At 39.2% G+C, this 19,614-nt stretch overlaps 1 protein-coding gene across 2 annotated transcripts in view; it reads left to right on the forward strand.

The window, feature by feature from the left end:
* Dcaf1 (DDB1 and CUL4 associated factor 1) overlaps nt 1-19,614 on the forward strand; it is a 75,597-nt gene that overhangs the window by 49,573 nt on the left and 6,410 nt on the right. For both annotated transcript variants that reach the window (XM_047563112.1, XM_047563113.1), the window contains 9 exons: nt 2,613-3,876; nt 4,444-4,642; nt 5,120-5,202; nt 5,949-6,033; nt 8,541-8,774; nt 9,296-9,389; nt 9,883-9,987; nt 10,675-10,748; nt 11,263-11,364. In XM_047563112.1, coding sequence (XP_047419068.1) covers nt 2,613-3,876; nt 4,444-4,642; nt 5,120-5,202; nt 5,949-6,033; nt 8,541-8,774; nt 9,296-9,389; nt 9,883-9,987; nt 10,675-10,748; nt 11,263-11,364 — 2,240 coding nt within the window. The remainder of the gene's footprint in view (nt 1-2,612; nt 3,877-4,443; nt 4,643-5,119; nt 5,203-5,948; nt 6,034-8,540; nt 8,775-9,295; nt 9,390-9,882; nt 9,988-10,674; nt 10,749-11,262; nt 11,365-19,614) is intronic.

Consider the following 19,614-nt stretch of genomic DNA (forward strand, 5'->3'; position numbering starts at 1 on the left):
GTCTTTTGATTGATGAGTTTAGGCCATTAATGTTCAGGGTTATTATTGAGATATGATTTGTATTCCCAGTCATTTGGGCTTATTTTTGGTTTTTCACTTGGCTTGGTTTCTCCTTTGAGTGTTTTTTCTCTAAGGTAGTTCCTCCCTTTGCTGACCTACATTGTTGTTTTTTATTTCCTCCTCATGGAATATTTTGTTGAGAACATTCTGTAGTGCAGGCTTTCTGTTTGTCAATTCTTTTAACTTGTTTATCCTGAAGGTTAATTTTGCTGGGTATAGGATTCTTGGTTGGCAACCATGTTCTTTCAGAGTTTGAAATACGTTGTTCCAGGCTCTTCTAGCTTTTAGAGTCTGGGTTGAGAAGTCTGCTGCTAACCATATTGGTTTCCCCCTGTATGTAATCTGATGCTTTTCTCTCACAGCCTTCAAAATCCTATCTTTATTTTGAATGTTAGGCATTTTCATTATAATGTGCCTTGGTGTGGATCTGTTGTGATTTTGTGCATTTGGTGTTCTGTAAGCCTCTTGTATTTGATTTTCCATTTCATTCTTCAGGTTTGGGAAATTTTCTGATATTATTTCATTGAATAGATTGTTGTTCATTCCTTTGGTTTGTATCTCTGTGCCTTCCTCAATCCCAATAATTCTTAAATTTGGTCTTTTCATGATGTTCCATAGTTCTTGGAGATTCTTTTCATGATTTCTTACAATCTTCTCTGTTTGGGGAACTTTATTTTCCAGATTAAATATTTTGTCTTCATTGTCTGAGGTTCTGTCTTCCAAGTGGTCTAGTCTTTTGGTGATGCTTTCCATTGAGTTTTTTATTTGGTTTATTGTTTCCTTCATTTCAAGGATTTTTTTTTTGGTTTGTTTTGAGAATCTTTGTTTTTTTGTCGAAATGATCTTTTGCTTCCTGCAGTTGCTCTTTCAACTGCTTATTGGTATTATCATTCATTGCCTGCATTTGCTCTCTTAACTCATCCTTTGTTTCATGAATCATCTTAATCATGTATAATCTGAAGTCCTTTTCTGACATTTCTTCTACCATACTGTCATTGGATTCTATTAATATAGAATCTAGATTTGTTTGGATCATTTTCTTCCCGTTCATGTATCTTCCCCTCTAGCAGTGCAGATCTGGGGTATTGCAGATTTCCCCCTATAGGCTTATAGTGGCCCTATAGGTTTCCAAAACCTTTTCTTTAAGGGGAGATCAATATTAGCTGTGCCCAATTCAGACACTACTCAATCCTAGACCAAATAGCCCCTATGAGGACAATAACAAAATTGTCATAATAAACAGAATGAGTTCAAATATTATCTTCAGTATAACAAACAGATTTGCAATAAGGTCTGTAGTTTCTAATGGAGGACAAAGAGGATGCAGAGGGATGTAGAATGTGGCTGTTAATGGGATAAGAAAAGAATATACAAAAGTTCTAGATAATAGGGTGAGAGTGTAATCAAAAGAAATTGGATGTTAGCATGCAAAAAGGGAGAAACACACTCTGAGGGAACAGGTAAACAAACAAAAGGAAAAGAGAGCCAAAAAAAGTAAAGAAATAAAAACTTAAAATTGTTCAACAAGGAGAAGAAAGAAAATCTACACTATAACAGTCATATAGTATTCAAACCTCCCAGTCTTAAGTAGCCTGATGCATGCGAGGTACTTGACAGTGAGCTTCAAATCTCCAGCAGGCATCTCAGGATGGGATTTGCCCCACCTGAAGATCAGAGCTATGGATTCCAGGATTATACAAGATGGCCCCTCTGGCTTCCAAATTTGTTGGCAAATGGGGAGCTGCAGCTCAGGGTGTGGACGTGGTCGGCTGGAGGTTCTGGAGGTGGGGTGCAGTTGGTCAGACAGGCGTCCTGGAGGTCGGTTGTGTTTGGTGTGGTTGTGGGATCCTGGAGGCCGGGTGCAATCAGTAGGTCTGGGGTGCTGGTGATACGACACAGTCAGGTGGTCTGGGGTTCTTGGCAGCAGGGAGCAGTCAGTCGATGTGAGGGTCCCAGAGGCAGGGAGTGATCGGTCCGACTGAGGGATCCTGGAGACGGGGCTTAGTCAGTCAGACCAGGGGTCTTACTGGGCCTGACTTTTGTCTCAAAATGGCGGCAGCCACGTGTAACCAAACCTGCAGGTACTGTAACAGTGAACTTCCAGGCAACAGCAGGCAGCTGGCGCTCCACTGGCGGTCTGTGGTCAGTCTGCTGGCAGCTGTCTGACTATCGGGAGGTGAACCTCGGGTGGTGGGTGGTGGGTGATGGGTAGGTGAAACGCAGGCAATGGACAGGCAAGAGGCAGGCAAAAGGCAAATGATAGGCGCCTGACAATGAGCAATCTGCACTCAAAAAAGGTGTCGATATGCTGGCAGAATGCAGGTGATCACAGTAGACAAATGGGGTAAACAGCAGGGGATCTATAAGCAGCCAAAACTACCTCACCAAGAAATAGATATCCTCTGCTTGAAACCGGAGTTACGGAGCTACAAGGAACGCAGCCTCCCTCTAGTCTGCCATCTTGGATCCCCTCAAAATTTTGATTTTGGAACAACTACTGAAGTTAACCATTAGTTTTGTGAGAAATAATAAATATTTTTTCCCTCTCATAGGTATCAGCATTATTTTGGGAGTGGCTGAGGGTGAGTTCTTTATCCATGATGCTGAGATTCAGAAGTCGGCACTTCAGATTATCATCAATTGTGTGTGTGGCCCGGATAACCGAATTTCTAGTATCGGCAAATTTATCTCTGGAACTCCTCGCAGAAAGTTGCCTCAGACCCCCAAGAGCAGTGAGCACACTCTGGCCAAGATGTGGAATGTGGTTCAGTCCAACAATGGCATCAAGGTGCTTCTGTCTTTACTGTCCATCAAGATGCCCATCACAGATGCAGACCAGATTCGGGCCCTGGCTTGCAAGGCTCTGGTGGGCCTCTCTCGCAGTAGCACTGTCCGGCAGATCATCAGCAAACTGCCCCTTTTCAGTAGCTGCCAGATCCAGCAGCTGATGAAGGAGCCTGTGCTGCAGGACAAGCGTAGTGACCATGTCAAATTCTGCAAGTATGCCGCTGAGCTCATTGAACGGGTATCAGGAAAGCCACTTCTCATTGGCACTGATGTCTCCCTGGCTCGACTGCAAAAAGCAGATGTTGTTGCCCAGTCAAGGATCTCCTTCCCTGAGAAAGAGCTGCTTCTGTTGATACGAAACCATCTCATTTCTAAAGGGCTTGGAGAGACAGCAACTGTGTTGACAAAAGAGGCTGACCTGCCCATGACTGCTGCCTCCCATTCTTCTGCCTTCACCCCAGTAACTGCTGCTGCTTCTCCTGTCTCTCTTCCTCGAACCCCTCGTATTGCCAATGGCATTGCAACTCGATTGGGCAGCCATGCTGCTGTGGGTGCTTCTGCTCCTTCTGCCCCTACTGCCCATCCTCAGCCACGGCCCCCCCAGGGTTCATTAGCTCTTCCTGGTCCATCTTACGTAGGCAATTCCCCTTTGATTGGTAGGATCAGTTTTATTAGAGAGAGACCGTCACCTTGTAATGGCAGGAAAATCAGAGTGTTGCGGCAGAAGTCGGACCATGGTGCCTACAGCCAGAGCCCAGCCATAAAAAAGCAGTTGGACAGACATCTTCCTTCCCCACCTACGTTGGACAGTATCATCACAGAATATCTTAGAGAGCAACATGCTCGCTGCAAGAACCCAGTTGCCACCTGTCCACCTTTCTCTCTCTTTACTCCTCACCAATGTCCTGAGCCAAAACAGAGGCGGCAAGCGCCAATAAACTTTACCTCAAGGCTAAACCGCAGGGCATCATTTCCAAAATATGGAGGGGTAGATGGCGGATGCTTTGATAGGCACCTTATCTTTAGCAGGTAAGGAGAGGCTCATCTGTAGAAATCAGAATGATTCTCCTATTTAAATCAAAGCATTTGGGCTGTATCAGCACAGTGATTAATTGAGAAAGCCATTTGTTGGCCTGAAATACAAGTTTGTCATTTTGTGTAATACACAAATGATGTAAGTGTACCACCGTTTTTCAGCTGTGGATTCCTTGTGTGATTGTTGCCAATTTATTGATAGGATGGTCTATGCTGTCATCAAAACCAATTTGTTTTCTAGAACCCATACAATACACCACTCCTAATCAGGCTTTCAAACTTGTCTTTGTGCTTGTCCAAGTTACCTTCCATTCTGATCCTTTACAAATCTTACTTAAAGGTGGTGTAATCACAACTTTAAACATGGGAATTTTTGTTAAATTTATAAGTGGAGGTCCTTCTCTCTCATTTAAGAATGAAAATGAACCATGAAAGTCACTGATATTTCAGAAGAGCTCATTTTTTGAAATGTAACTTTTTTCTTTATTCCTTCTAGCAAAGTTTGCCTTTTCAGAATTTATACATATTGTCTCTGAGTCTCATGTTTTGTTTTTTGCTTAGATTTCGCCCTATTTCAGTGTTTCGGGAAGCCAATGAAGATGAGAGTGGCTTTACCTGCTGTGCATTCTCAGCACGGGAGCGGTTCCTGATGCTTGGTACCTGCACCGGGCAGTTGAAGCTGTACAATGTATTTAGTGGACAGGAGGAGGCCAGCTATAACTGTCACAACTCAGCCATCACACACCTTGAACCCTCCAGGGTAAGGTTTTCTTCTCTGGATGCTCCCAATCATTCTGAGACACGTTGGTGGAGAAAGGAGGCTCACCTTTGTTGGGCTTTCTTTTTGAATCAGGTGGAAATTCTAGTTGAGGATGACTATTATTTGTGAGGAATATGGCCAGGTATTAAGAAGATAGGGATCATTGTTGACATCTTTACAACACATGCCCCTCCTTTAGAGCTATTTTAAAAAGTTTTTTTAAAAACTAGTTTAGGAGGGTTTACTATTTTCATTATTATTTTCTAGGACAATATTTAAATCCTACTGACTTTTGAGCATTTCTTGGTTCTGGAGAGTTTTTATTTTTTCTTTTGTTAAACTTTTTTTATGTATGTATGTATGCTAATGGCACACAACTAATTAGAACAAATAAAATTTAAAAAATTGCTAATGGCAGACACATCTGCATATGTGTAAATACATTATTACCCTCCTTGGGTCTCTTTCTTCTTTTAGGATGGGTCCTTGCTGCTGACATCTGCTACCTGGAGCCAGCCTTTGTCTGCACTTTGGGGAATGAAATCAGTATTTGATATGAAGTATGTATTTACTTTTGCAGCCTAGTGTCTGTTGTATGTTTTAATTACCTAATTTGTATCCCTTTTCATTTGGTTTTAGACTAGGAGTCTTTTGGGAAAAGAAGAGGCTCATGTTTAATAAGATTTTATCTTTTTCATTTTTCTAGATATTCTTATGAAGTATTTACATTCCAGTTATGCAACAAATCTTTGACTAACCCATGATGACACTTTTATATGTATTTTTTCTTTCTTTCTTTTTTTTTTTGTAAATTTTTTTTAGTTGTTGATGGACCTTTATTTTAGTATTTATTTGTGGTGCTGAGAATCAAACCCAGTGCCTCACACATGCTAGATGAGTGCTTTAGGCAAGTGCTCTACCACTGAGCCACAACCCCAGCCCGTGTATTTTTTCTAATATTCATGTAGGATACAATTGCACTGTTTGCTGGGGTATTTCTTTTAGAGTGCTAGGCTGGCATTCTACCACTGAGCTACACTCACATGTACCCTTTTAGCCATTTCTGTAATCAAGGAATTTCTGTTAATTATTTGGGGGTCCACTTCTGTTAATTATTTGGGGTCCTTGTGGATGTTCTAATGGAGGGAATTTTCTTTTTAATTCGAGTGTGTACAGTTGTTTTCTCTTTGGGAGCCAAGCATTTTCAGGTGAGTATGGTTGTAGAAAGGGCAGATTTATTTTCAGTTGGTTGAAAGCATAAATCTTGAAGGTCTGTCACTTCCATCTGTTTATTGTTTGTCTGTAGGCATTCCTTCACAGAAGATCATTATGTTGAGTTCAGTAAGCACTCTCAGGATCGGGTCATAGGTACAAAAGGAGACATTGCCCATGTGAGTACTTAAGCATTCATTGCTTTAAGCTGATTTTACTTATTTGCTCCTATTGAAATCTGGATCAGATGTGAAGACTTAAGTCCTATGGGCCACTGGAAATTACTGAATGATTTTTCCTTCCAGTTAGAATCTAAAAGTTCAATAAAAGTTTTAAGCTATATGGGAAGAATATGAAAGGGCTGAACATGAACTTACTCTGACAATTTGAGAAAAATATTATAGGCCAGCAGATAAATTTTTGAGTTCTTACTAAGTTTTAGTTGAAATAAGGTCTGTGATTTTTTATGGAACCTGATTGAGGAGGCAGTAAATAAGCAAATATATGGTATAATAAAAGAAAGCAAGGAATGAGGTAGGAAATGCTTATTGGTGGTGTGGGGGACTTCCGTTTTATCTTGGATAGCCAACATCACTGATTGGGTATTGTTTAAGTAGAGCTGTGAAGGAAGCGTGACTGAAGGAAGAGAGTGTTGTAAGGCAGAGGGAATAGAAGGAAAAGCCCTTGCTTGGGGGTGGGGAGAGAGAGGACAGAGTAAGTGCTGAGGTCAGTGAGGGCCCCATATTTTATAGTTAGGACCTTTGGCTTTTCCTCTGAGTAAGATGAAGACACTGGAGGGTGATCAGAGGATATGTGATTGGATGTAAAATTTCTGTAGTGACTGATTTTTGTGAGAGGCAATAGCAGACCTTCCAGGTAGAATAGAGGATGTTGTACCAGCCTATATGTGAAAAGAGCAATGTAGCTGGGCCCATGTAGGCATGGTGGAGACCATGAGAAATGAAAGTTCATGATTCTGGGGTTTTGGACACATGAAGTCTGAAATTCATTAGACATTGAGTAGGGAATGGGGAGTGGAATTTATGTGCAGTGAGAGTTCAGGAGAAAGGTCTGGGATGGAAGGTATAAATATGGGTTATATATACCCATGGTGATGGTATTTAGAGCTATGAACCTGGGTGAGATCAAGGGGCTAGAAAAGAGAAAGAGTGTGAGGACAGAGCCCTGGTTGTCCCAGTATATAAAAGTTGGCAAATGAAGATGAACTTGGGAAGGAGGACTAGAGAGAGTGGTCAGTGAGGCAGAAGGAAATCCAGAAGACAGGAACCCTAGAAACTCATGGAAGATAATTTTGAGAAAGGATTGGTCAGTGGGTCAGAAACTGTTGATGAGTTGCAGAAGATGAGAACTGAAAGAAGACTTTGATTTATCAATGTAGAGATTGTTAACCACTCAAGAAATAGTTCTGTACTCTGGTGGGGCAAAATCTGATTAGAGTGGGTTCATGAAAGAACAGGAGAGAAATGGACACACTTGAGTACAGATAATTTTTTTGAAATGTTTTTGCTGAAAACCAAAGTAGAGAAAGTAGGGTCACACCTTGGGGAGGATGTGGGATGGTAAATTTAGGGATGATTTTCTTCCAACTTTTCATTTGAAAAATATTGAAACATGTAGAAAAACGAAAAAATAGTATATATATCCACTACCTAGCTTCATCAGTTTACCATTTTGCCATGTTTTCTTTGTAAATGTGTATATGTTGTTCTGAATCATTTTGAAAGTTGCAAATATCATCATGACATTTTATCCTTCAATATTTTAGTGTATATTTCCTAACAATAGATGTTTTATCATATAATCACCAAATTTAAAAAAATTATAGTAATTCCCAAATATTATCTGATATTCAGTCCATATTCAACTTTCCCAATTGTTCCTGATATATTTGGTTTCAAATGTTTGTTTGTTTGTTTTTTTGAACCAGGATCCAGTCAAGATTCACATATTGCATTTGATTGTTATGTCTTACTAATGTTTTAAAGCCAAGAACCATTTCTCCAGTTTTCATGACATTGACTTTTGAAGAGACCAGGCTAGTTGTCTTGTCCCATGATATGAATTTGTTTGATTGTTTCCTTGTGGTGTCTCCTTATTTGTTTCTGTATCAAAGGATTTAAAAAAAAATATTTGAAATACTGTAGTGTGTCTAATAGTTAATAGGAAAGATCTGGTCTCTGCATGGGTTACACATTGTAGACTTTGGAAACTTTTAATACGGTGGGGCTAAAATGTTTACATTGGGAGATTTTATGGCGAAAAGGATATTTCATTGATGTCTTTCTCCAACAAATAACACTATCCTGTGGGTAATCATTGATCAATGTAGAGAATTTGTTCTAATGTAAATGTTTTTTGTTTCTTGAAAAGGGGAAGGGAAGCAAAAAGTTTTGTTCATTTTTAAGTCCCTCATGCGGTTTCACTTCTCATTTTCTTAGTAGGGGAAGAGGGCTTTTTCAAGACTTAACTGTGAACCAAACTTTGCTTGAATGGGTGTGATCTTACTTTCCAGTAATTTTACAGTATTAGGGCTTTTGTAATTTGTCAGGGTGGGGGTTGAGGAAGCTTGGAAAGCATGGAAGAGGCATTTTGTACAGTTTCTCTTTATATTTGTCTGTGGATGGATTGGTCTGATTTTTCTCTTCCTACCCCTTCTTCTCTAAAGATTTATGATATTCAGACTGGCAACAAGCTGTTGACTCTGTTTAACCCAGATCTTGCCAACAACTACAAGAGGAATTGTGCCACCTTTAATCCTACAGATGATCTTGTCTTAAATGATGGCGTCCTCTGGGATGTCCGCTCTGCACAGGCCATTCACAAGTTTGACAAGTTCAACATGAACATCAGTGGCGTTTTCCATCCAAATGGGCTGGAGGTCATCATTAATACTGAGATTGTATCCTTTGCACTCATGTCTTTATTTTCCATTTTTTATCTAGTTCACTAAGCAGAAGTTCTTTATCTTTCTACCAGTACCTGGTTAAAGTATCCACATTGGTAATAATGTGGTGCCTCTCCTATGGTTTGAAGTGTTAATGAATTTCCAGTAGACTATTATTGATATTGGGAATTACTAATGACTTTAACTAGCATGTTTTCTATGTTTTAGGATGAGTGACTAGATTCCTGGCTATCAGTATCAAATTGACTTCTATTTATCTTTGGAAGGATCTTTTACTCTATAGAAATCAGTTGTTAGACATAAGAGGAAAATAATGTGCTACTATAGGAAGGAGGGAGTTCATGTGGCATTTATATAGATCAATATACTGGGGATGTCATTCAGTAATATCTATGACTTATGACTTTTAAAGTATCAGTATCTAGCAAGAGGGGGATAAAGTGGTGTTCAGAATTCCATGAGGCTAGATAAGAACTTTTGTGTGAAATAGTTTTCCTTGACCACTCCTCTCCAAGTGGGACCTTCGAACTTTCCATCTTTTACACACTGTTCCTGCTCTGGATCAGTGTCGTGTGGTGTTTAACCACACAGGAACAGTGATGTATGGAGGTAATAAGCTTTTTACTTCATTCTCTTTCCTCCTACTCACTTAATTGGATACTTCCTTTTTTGGAAATACTGCTTTAGTGAGAAGCACTTTGAAGTTCTAACATAGATGAAAAGGTTAGTTTAGTGGTAACAGAAGAGAAGGTAAAAATAATGTTGATTTAGAATGAAAGGCAGTTAACTTTAAAGATAACAAATCTTATGTAGAAAAAAATTTTATGCTGTGATTTCCACATGTAAATTGACTTAAATCTTTTCATGTATTGTCTTAGGATGTTGTAAGCCTTCAGTTATAATGCTTGTTGGGAGCTAGATGAGAAGTTGATATTATTTGCCACAATAGGTTGGATATGCAAGGAGGATACTTTGAGAGGAACTAAATAAATACAGGGAAACTCACTGAAATCTTGATTGGTCATTACTTTTTTCTGCACTTGTGAATAGGGGATATTTCTGATTCTTAATAGTATTTTATTATTCCCCCATCCCCAACTAGCTATGTTGCAGGCAGATGATGAAGATGACTTAATGGAAGAGAGGATGAAAAGCCCTTTTGGGTCATCCTTCCGCACATTTAACGCAACTGACTACAAACCTATAGGTGAGTATGAAGGGGCAGGTATTGATTTTTTTTTTTTTTTTTTTTTTTTTTTTTTGAGGTACTGGTGATCATATCCAGGATGCTGTTGTACCACTGAGCTACATCCCCAGTCCTTTTTATTTTTTATTTTGAGACAGGGTCTTTCTAAGTTGCCCAGGCTAGGCTTGAACTTGTGATCCTCCTGTCTCAGTCCTCTGAGTCATTGGAATTACAGGCATGTGCCACTATTCCTTGTTCATTTGTTTGTTCAAATTTGTTTGCCCTTTCTTTTCTTTCTTTTTTTTTTTTTGGTACCAGGGATTGAACCCAGGGTTGCTTAACCACTGAACCATATCTCCAGCCCTTTTTAAAAAATTTTTTTAGATTTTGAGATGGTCTTGCTGAGTTGGTTAGAGCCTTGCTGAGTTGTTGAGGCTGACTTTGAACTTGAAATCCTCCTGCCTCGTCCTCCTAAGTTGCTTGGATTACAGTCATGTACCACTGTACCCAGTTCCCTGTTCTTTCTTTATGTCTTAATTTTACTTTAAAGCTCCTCTGCTTTCCATGAGGACTGTTAACTTTTCACTGAAAATCATAGGAATTTTGGAAATATTTATGAATAATCACCTAACTTCCTGTAGAGGAAAAGCAGGTTATAAGGTCACAGCAATAGTCCAGTCCTGAGTTTTGTCACATTCTATTTTTCAGCAACCATTGATGTGAAGCGGAATATCTTTGACCTGTGTACAGACACCAAAGACTGCTATCTTGCTGTCATTGAGGTAAAGGGAACTTGCAGAGATCCTGCTGTTTTTCTTATGTGTAGGATCATTTTTAAGTTATATTACAGGGATTTTGTCTGATACCATATGTGTTCTAAAGTTGATAATGTTCCTGATGGTAGATTATTGATAGCCTACTCAATTGATAGGGTTTGGGAGGTATATAGTATAAGAGAAATAGTAAGAAAATCTCAGTATAAGGCAATGTAGAGATTCCTGCCTCTCATCCTACTGTCATCCCTTTCTCAGAGGAGTCTTGCCAGAGAAAGACAGGTTTGTTCCAAGGACGGTGGTCTTTTCTATATGTATGCCCTCACTGTTCAAACCTTATGCTGTGTTTCTTTCCCTCTATGTACCCTTGGTATAATATTTTCAGAGCCAATTCAAGAATTTTAGGTATTGGAAACATTAATAGTTACAGGGTCAGGGTCATGGGCACCAGGCAGAGCTGAGGTGTGGATATGAACCTTCTGAAAACTCACTACTCCTTGTGGACTGGGTGTTTTTATTTCAGAATCAAGGCAGCATGGATGCTCTGAACATGGACACAGTATGCAGACTGTATGAGGTGGGCAGGCAGCGTCTGGCAGAGGATGAGGATGAAGAGGAAGATCAGGTCAGTGTTCTTTGAGATGTTTTCCTGGTAAATAGTGCTTCATAGAGATTGTGCTCTTCTGCTTTTTGCTAAATGCTTTTTTTAAGATTAGCTTTTGCTACCTGTTTGCTACATTTGGAGACCTGTCATGTCTGAAACTTAGAATAAAGTAAAATTATAGACTTTAGCCAGTACTGGATGATCTTGATTTCCACTTGTAGGTTCATTTGCAACTTAGCAATCACTGAGTGTCGTTTCAGAGATTTCCATGTTCCATCCTCCAAATCAGTTCCTGTTCCAGCTTCAGGATAAGTAATCCCTATAATTCCCAATGTCAATACAAAACAGAAAAGTCTGAATGGATTATAGAAATTTGTTAAGCTTTATAAAGTTTTGATTTGTGTTTTCTCAGTTTTATGGTATAGTGTTCAGAGTAATGAGAAGATATTTGATGCTTTTGAAAAATAAAACACATAAAATATGAGTGAATAGTATCACGTCTCACAGTCTTAGCTTTTCCTTTTTCACAAAGGGTTTTAATTTGTGTTCCCTTAATGGTAGATACTTACCTGTGTGATGTCAGTATCAGTTTTGAAGTGTTTCTCTGAGTTTCAGCAGTTTATTTTCTGTCTGCTGGGTTTACACCATATTCTTTAAGTACAGGCCTAATTCTTTTCTCTAATCTTCTGAGAATGATTTATTGCAGATCGAGTATTATAAAGTTGAAATTGAATATTTGATTTTCTCTTGTTGCAGATATTAAAACCAGTAAGATGTCTCTTTTTCTAGATCTTGAGTTCATTTTTTTTCCCTCTTACAATGCTATGACATAGTCTTGCTGCTTTGTGTCCTCTTTAAGGACACATAGGTGCTCTGGGTGAGGAGAGGAGCACCATAGAATATGAGGAAGTGTACTTCCCTCCATTTATATTGACATAGCTTTGCCCTCATCCCTTTCTTACATTTGGGTAAGTCATGCTCAGAGGTTAGGGCTTTGTTATTAGGATCCTTCCAAAACAGCATGTACTTTAAATTTTAAGGGAAAAATTTTAAAAGCAAAAAAAAAATTGAAATAATAATTTTGTGATTATTTTTTGGGTGAAAGCCTTAGACTGTGGACTAAGGAAGGACCAATGTTTTTCTGTAACAGAACTTAGTAATGACTAACAAGCAAGGCCATTTTGTTTTGCTAATTTGAGACTTAGGTGTGAGTTTCACTGTTGGGCTTTACAGGTTGTGAGCATCCCATTTGCTGTTTAAATAAAATTCTTCTTTTGAATATAGTGTCACCTGTACATCAATATACCTGGATCAAATACACCTAGATAAAAAAATAATAATAATAACATACTCACCTAAAGTTCCCTGTGTGTGCTTTTCTGCTGTTTTTGGTGATATGTTCCACCTGACTAAGCATGCTCAGAATTGATTCGTAATCCCCAGATAGGGATTTCTAAGCAGAGTAAGGGAAGTAGTCTCATGCTCCTGTCGCCACACTCCTCTGAGTATGGATGTTGGTGAAGGTGAGTTAGCAATCGCCATGGGATCAGAGCAAAACTTTCTTCAGGGCCTGGCTGCTACCTAACTCAAGGACTCTTTCTTCTATGGGGTGTTCTCTTAGGGAGGGGCAATTTACCAGTTATAGCTTCCCTCTCTCCTCCCATACAGTATTGTCATGATTATTGTTGGGAATATTATTTTGTGAAGTATTTTACTTAAAATTATAGCATTAGTACCATAGTTTTTTTTAAAATACCACTAAAAGACAAATAGGCTCCACTTCACCAAATCTACTAGGAGTTTCCTAATCTAGAAGGACTTTTCTTCAGTGCTTCCTAGCTTCCTGACCTGAAGGGGTCTAGGTTTCATAGGTCAGAGGAGTTAGCAGTGTTTAAAGCTCACATGAATTATGAGAGATGGGTGTGAGGTCTTCAGATGGATATAGGAGATTCATGATTTTTTTATGACATAGTTTATTTGTTTTTCGTTTTTGCAGTACTGGGCATCAAACCCAAGGCCTTGTAAATGTGAGGCAAATACTCTACCATGGAGAGACGTATCCAGCCCTGTGACATGAATGTTAATAGTCTTGAATGCTGGACTTTTAATCTTATAGTCTTTCTTGGTAACAGAACTTGCAAGTGGAATTAGATCCTCCACATTTTGTGTGATTGTCTTTGGTTTCTTATCAGTGTCTATTCTTTTAATCTTGCTTCAGTACTTTAGGTACCCTACTCCATATCTGACACTTTTTTTGCTTTAGCTATCATAAAATAAGATGTATTATCACTGAGTAACCTTTAGACTGTATATTACAGTGGTACAAGGCGGCTTTTTCTCCCAAATTCATTCATCATTACTGGGTATCAGTTCTGTCTCAGGCTTCTTGGATGTTACAAGGTGACCTGTAACTCTGAAGCAGCAGGTTTACTTTGTTAAGTTAAATGGGTCCATGTGAGACCTGGTGTCTGTCTTAAATGGAGTGTCAAGCTCCAAGGGAAGCTAGGATTATCTTAGGCACTTGGGAAGCTGGAGGACTATTCTCTTTGTCTTCATCTTCTTGCAGTCATGGAGTAGCTATAGAGGCAAAGGCACTAAAGATAGGTGGCTGGCTGTGGAAGTAAGAGACCCCACTGTAAAGGAATGACTTAAGGATTTCCCTCCTCTGAACCTACCCTTTCCAAGGAATTTGGGTCAGAGAAAAGCCTTCTTGGTTCTCCTTCTGTGGTTCTGCTTAACATTTCTTTTGAGTGACGAAGGGAGAAAGATACTAGAAAGAGGATAGGTTGTGGGTGGTAAGAACTTCTGAGTCTTTGGCTCTTATGGAAAAATAGAGGCTACCTTGGCATGGGCAATCAAGATCAAGAGGTGCAGGTGCAAGAAGACCTGGCAAGTGACTCTGGGGTCCAGTCTGTGTAAGAGCCTGAAAGCTTTCTAGCTCTGAAGGGACAAGGTGTCAGTGTATGTGTATAATGTGGGTAAGTTAGTATTGCTTCCAGATTTTGCTGGCTGTAGGCATGTTTCACTGCATACTAACTATGCAGTCCTCATAAGTCATCTAGTATATTTAATGTTAGAAGGTTGTCCATTAGAGTACTGCTTTTCCCCTTGGTGTTTTGATTTTTGATTTAGAGATGTTTTGAGTGGGATAAAATATCATAACTAAGTCTTATTTGTAACCTCATGTTGATCTGAATTCTTCCTAGAATCTGTAGTGGTGTTTTGCTGTATTTACTGTCTCCTTCAGATTTCTCCCTATTGCCTCCTTATGTGCCAGCTTGAAGTATTACTGTTTTTATTTTTTGTAACTCACTTTCCTTTACCTGATTTTAAAACTAGAGATTTCATTTTCATGACTCATTTGCTATTCAAAGTTTGTCCTAGACTTTGTCTATGGTCTTCTCAGCTGTTTCAGGGTTGACATACGTGGCTTAGGGATGCAGGCACCTGTGACCACCACCTTTGAATTTGCCTTTTGACTTTAGCAAAGTAAACTCAAAAGCATTAGTGGTCAGGTGCAATCTGCTGAAATGGTCCAGCATCAAGTACCAATATAAAGTGGTTGTCACTTATTTAAAGGATTTTATTCAGATATAATTTATATTCCATACATACCCTTTTGTTTAAATGTTGGGAAGTTAATAGGAAGGGATAAACTGTCCTACTATATTGATGAATAAAAATGTGCAGAACGTATTTGGCTGTGTACCCCTGATTTCTGAGGCTACTCTCTGCCTTCTTTTAGGCATTTGCTGAAAACACAAATAAGCTAGTCTCTTTTCAGAGCTTATATTATTCATTGAAAGTTTGGTAACTGTTTTTCTGGGTATTGGGGATTGAACTCAGGGGCATTGGACCATTGAGCCACATCTCCAGCCCTATTTTGTATTTAGAGACAGGGTCTCATTGAGTTGGTTAGCACCTCACTTTTGCTGAGGCTGACTTTGAACTTGTGATCCTCCTGCCTTAGCCTCCCAAGCTGATGGGATTTACAGGCACACGCCATTGCGCCTAGTGTAACTGTGTTTGAAGATCAGTTCAGTCAACTTCGATGTTGGCTTTTGGGGAAATTATAAAATCAAAGAGTAGTAATTGATCACTATTCCTAGATTTTGAAGTCAGTACATATCAGCTAATTATAGTTAACCTTACATTTATAAAGAAATTCAACAAGGGAATAATGCTCTCTTTTTTCCACTCCATTTGGAATCTGGGACACACTGTGTGCTGTGCTTCCTGTGTGTTTTCCACTGCCTAGAAGCGGATGGTAAGAGTCTACCTATTCTACACTTACTGTACCCCTGGCTGGAGCTAGATGTGATGACTCTTGAAGGGTCTCCCTCCCCCAAAAATGTACTTGCATTAGATTCTACCAGTGAGGGGTGAAAAACACAAGTGATTATGACTCTGAAATGAACCTGTAGCTTTTAAAGGTGGTTTAATACCAGTAGTGAGTGATAAATAGGAGTTTAAAGTCAACAAAATTTGATGAAAAAGTGTCAAGACAGTAGGATCAGGTTTGAATTACATTTTTAAAAGCTACCCTGGTTTTAGATGAACTGTTCTTAAAGTATTACTGTTTTTTCTAAGGGATTGGATATATTTTGGAAGGAAATATACACTAAAAGCTGTTTCTCTTGAGAAAATAAATATTCGAGAAGATTTTGAATGATCTGGAAACAAATGCTGCCCTAAATTTGTGAAAACTAATTTAGCAGAATGATTTAGCAGAGAAGGCCAGTGGGAATGCCTGGATTCACCTTTGGGTTCTGTTCTGGGGATTCTGTGGACAAAGTGCATTATTACAGAGGAGTAGAACTTTAGAACTGCAAGGTACTTCTACTGTCATCTTGGCAGTGGTTCCTTTTTTGTTTGTTTTGATAGTACTGGGGATTGAACCCAGGGCCTTGGACATGCTAGGCAAGTGCTTTACCACTGAGTTACGTCCCTAGCCATTTATAGTTTGAGACTAAATTTCCCAGGCTAACTGCGAACTTGTGATCCTCCTGCCTCAGCCTCCCAAGTAGCTGGGATTATAGGTATACGCCACTGTACTTGGCTGGAAGTGGGTCTTATAATTAGAAGTGCACTTCACAATTCATGGGGAGGCTTTCCAGAATCCTTTGCATGAGTTTCATTTGGAAAAGATTGGATCCGTTATCTTGGGAGGAGGTTAGGCATGTGTCTTTTAGAAAAAGTTTTCTCATGGTCACCTGATTTAATCAAACAACCTCACTTAATAAAAAATTTAAATTCAGAGAAGTTGGCATTGGATAGATGTTCATTGTGGCCATTGCTTCTCTTGCAATTCTGTCATGCGAAGTGACACAGAGTCCTTGGGAGATGTCAATTAGGGAAGGGATTAAACCAAAGAGAATTGAGAGACTGGAGGCTGGTAGGCAGAGGTATAGAAAGCAGTTGAGTACGGTTGGGAATGACTTGGAGGGAGTGCTGGGGACCTAGGCTTTGTGAGAAACAAAAGTTCACTGGAAGTGAAGCCAGAGAAGGGAAAGATATGTTTGAGATTTTGAATTGGTAACAGAGAAGAGTTGAAAAGGTTCTGGGTTAGGTGTAATTTGAATTGAGTTGTAGAATTGTGGGATTTTTAAGTTTTGGTGATAGAGACAGAGCTGTCTTCATAAATTTATAAATAAGAAGATACATGAAGACAAAGATAATGAAAGTTGAAAGAATTGTGTGTAGGGGGAGATATCTAGAACAGACCAAGTAAGGATCAGGCCAGCAGTCTAGTTTGTAGACCAGAATGGGTTACTTTATTCACTGCAGGTTCTCCTTGTGGTTGGCCATTCAATTTCTGTGTCTAATAAGAACAATAAACTAATACTTATTGAAAACTTTGTATATGCTAGATATTTTCCAAAGAACTTATACACACACACACACGCGCGCGCGCGCGCACGCGCGCGCACACGCGCACACACACGTACCAAAAAAAACCCCATTGAAATCTTAACAGCAACCTTGTAAAGGTAAGTAAATTGCCCAGAGCAGGGGCCTCAGATCAGGGTTGAAGTTAGGTTTAGGACCAGCAGCCAGATGAGGGAACTTCTGCTTGTCAACCTGTTCTTTATACAGAAAGTGGGTGGGTGGGTTGGTGTCTGCATGCCTGGTTTAGGGGCTTTGGGTAGCCATGAGATTGACTTAAAATGGAATTAAAGAGAGAAGAGTTTTGGGATTCTAATATGAAATTTATTAGTATAGTATAATTAAAAATGGCTTGGCTATCAGATCCTTTAATTTTGTTTCTACACCCTGAAAGATGTTTCAGTGAATTGGGTTAAAGAAAAATTAAAAAAAAAATAGTGTTTCTAGATTAAAACTATTTTCTGGCTGGATGTGGTGTGTTTGATTGTAATCTCAGGTACTTGGAAAGCTGAGGCTGGAGGATTGTAATTTTCAAAGCCCGCCTCAGCAACTTGACAAGACTGTTTCAAAATAAAAAAAATTAAAAGGACCAGGGATGTGGCTCAGTGGTTAAGCACCTCTGGGTTCAATTCCTGATACCAAAAACAAAAACAAAAACAAAAAAAAGGTAATGAAGTGATGTATTTCATGTGAGGTTTGGGTAGCTTTCTCCTTCCTACTCATTTCACCTCCCCTGTAATGTTAAATATGATGTTTGCATGTCTCAGGATGATGATGTCATCCTTCCAGGATGAATATGCATACATTTATAAGATAAACAATTTGGTTTATGAGATACTAGTAGAATTTGGACTGGCATCTAGTTCAAAGCTTAGACCCTGCTTGACTTATTTTTCCAGCATTGCTTTTTTCTAAAAATATTTTTTTAGATGTTGATAGACCTTTGTTTAATTCATTTATTTTCACGTGGTGCTGAGAATTGAACCTCACATGTTAGGCAAGTGATCCACCACTGAGCCATAGCCACAGCCCCAGCCCCTCCAACATTGCTTTTGATATGGAAACTTGATGTTTTAGAAATCAAAACAGCTGGTATCTATTGAGCAGTTTAACATACCCACTCAACTGTGGACCTTTAAAAGTTGTTTTGACAGGTTGGAGGTATAACTTAGCAGTGGAGTGTATGCTTAGCATTTGCGAGGCTCTGGGTTCAAGTCCTGGTGTGCGCACAGAAAAATTGTGCTCTATTGGGCTAGGGGTGTAACTCAGTGACAGAGCACTTGCCTAGCATGTGAGGCTCTGGGTTCAATCCCCAGCACCTCAAAAGAAAAAAAAAAGATTAAAAATGTTATGCTATCATAAAATTGAAATATAGTTATTCTATTCCACAAAGGGGTAAGAGACATAGGGTTCTAGGTACTCTTTTCTTATTTTTAACTGAGGTTCTTTGTGAATGGGTTAAAACTAATTTTGGTCAAGGTCATGAAACTATTCTGAAAGTAGGGGGAGAACAAGGCCAAAATTGTAATCTGGTTAGGTATTTTTGGTTATTTTCCCTGAGGTGATGTGTGCCTAGAGCTGTGGAATAGTGGTCTCAGCCCATTTGGTATATATTTCTTTCTCCCGCTTCCCTTTTCTCTCACTCATGTGCACTCGACCACTGACTCACATCCCCAGCCCTATTTTGTATTTTATTTAGACATAGAGTCTCACTGTGTGGCTTAGTGCCTTGCTATTGCTGAGGCGGGCTTGAACTCTCGATCTGCCTCAGTCTCCTGAGCCGCTGGGATTGAAGGTGTGTGACACCACATCCAGCTAGACATATACTTTTAGTATTAGGATTATTGGGAAAAGGTATCAATTTTTCCCATGTAGCTATCAGAAATTGTTGAAAAGTCTAAAATCACTGCATCAAACAGCGTATCAAAAAATATCCAATGGTGTCTCCAAAATTATTGGAGGTCTGGAAACAGAGCTACTATGCTCTTTAAGCCTAGTTTATATTACAGCTGGTAAATACTGATGACTGAGTGGGTCTCCTTTTACTTTTTCTTTGGAATGCTTGGGTATTGAACTGAAGGCCTTGTGCATGCTAGGCAAAAAAAGGTTTGTATATTAAGTGATTAGTATCACATTTTTAAAGTGATCTTGTTATACCATTAGAAATATTTTTTCATTTGATCTATTTGTTAAAAATGAATTTCATATTTTGTTATTGTAGGAATTAGAATCCTTTTGTTATTGGTAAGGATTAGTGTTGATGGTAACGTTTGCTTGGGAATGTCTGTCATCCTCATCAAAGTAGAGGGGTCTTTTTGTCCTCTCTCACTTGAAGGGAAACAATTTGGATTCTAATGCAAAGCTGAAATCTGTGGATTGTTAAAG

Source organism: Sciurus carolinensis, chromosome 9 (assembly GCF_902686445.1).
Source record: "Sciurus carolinensis chromosome 9, mSciCar1.2, whole genome shotgun sequence".
In the NCBI taxonomy this organism is placed as follows: Eukaryota; Metazoa; Chordata; class Mammalia; order Rodentia; family Sciuridae; genus Sciurus; species Sciurus carolinensis.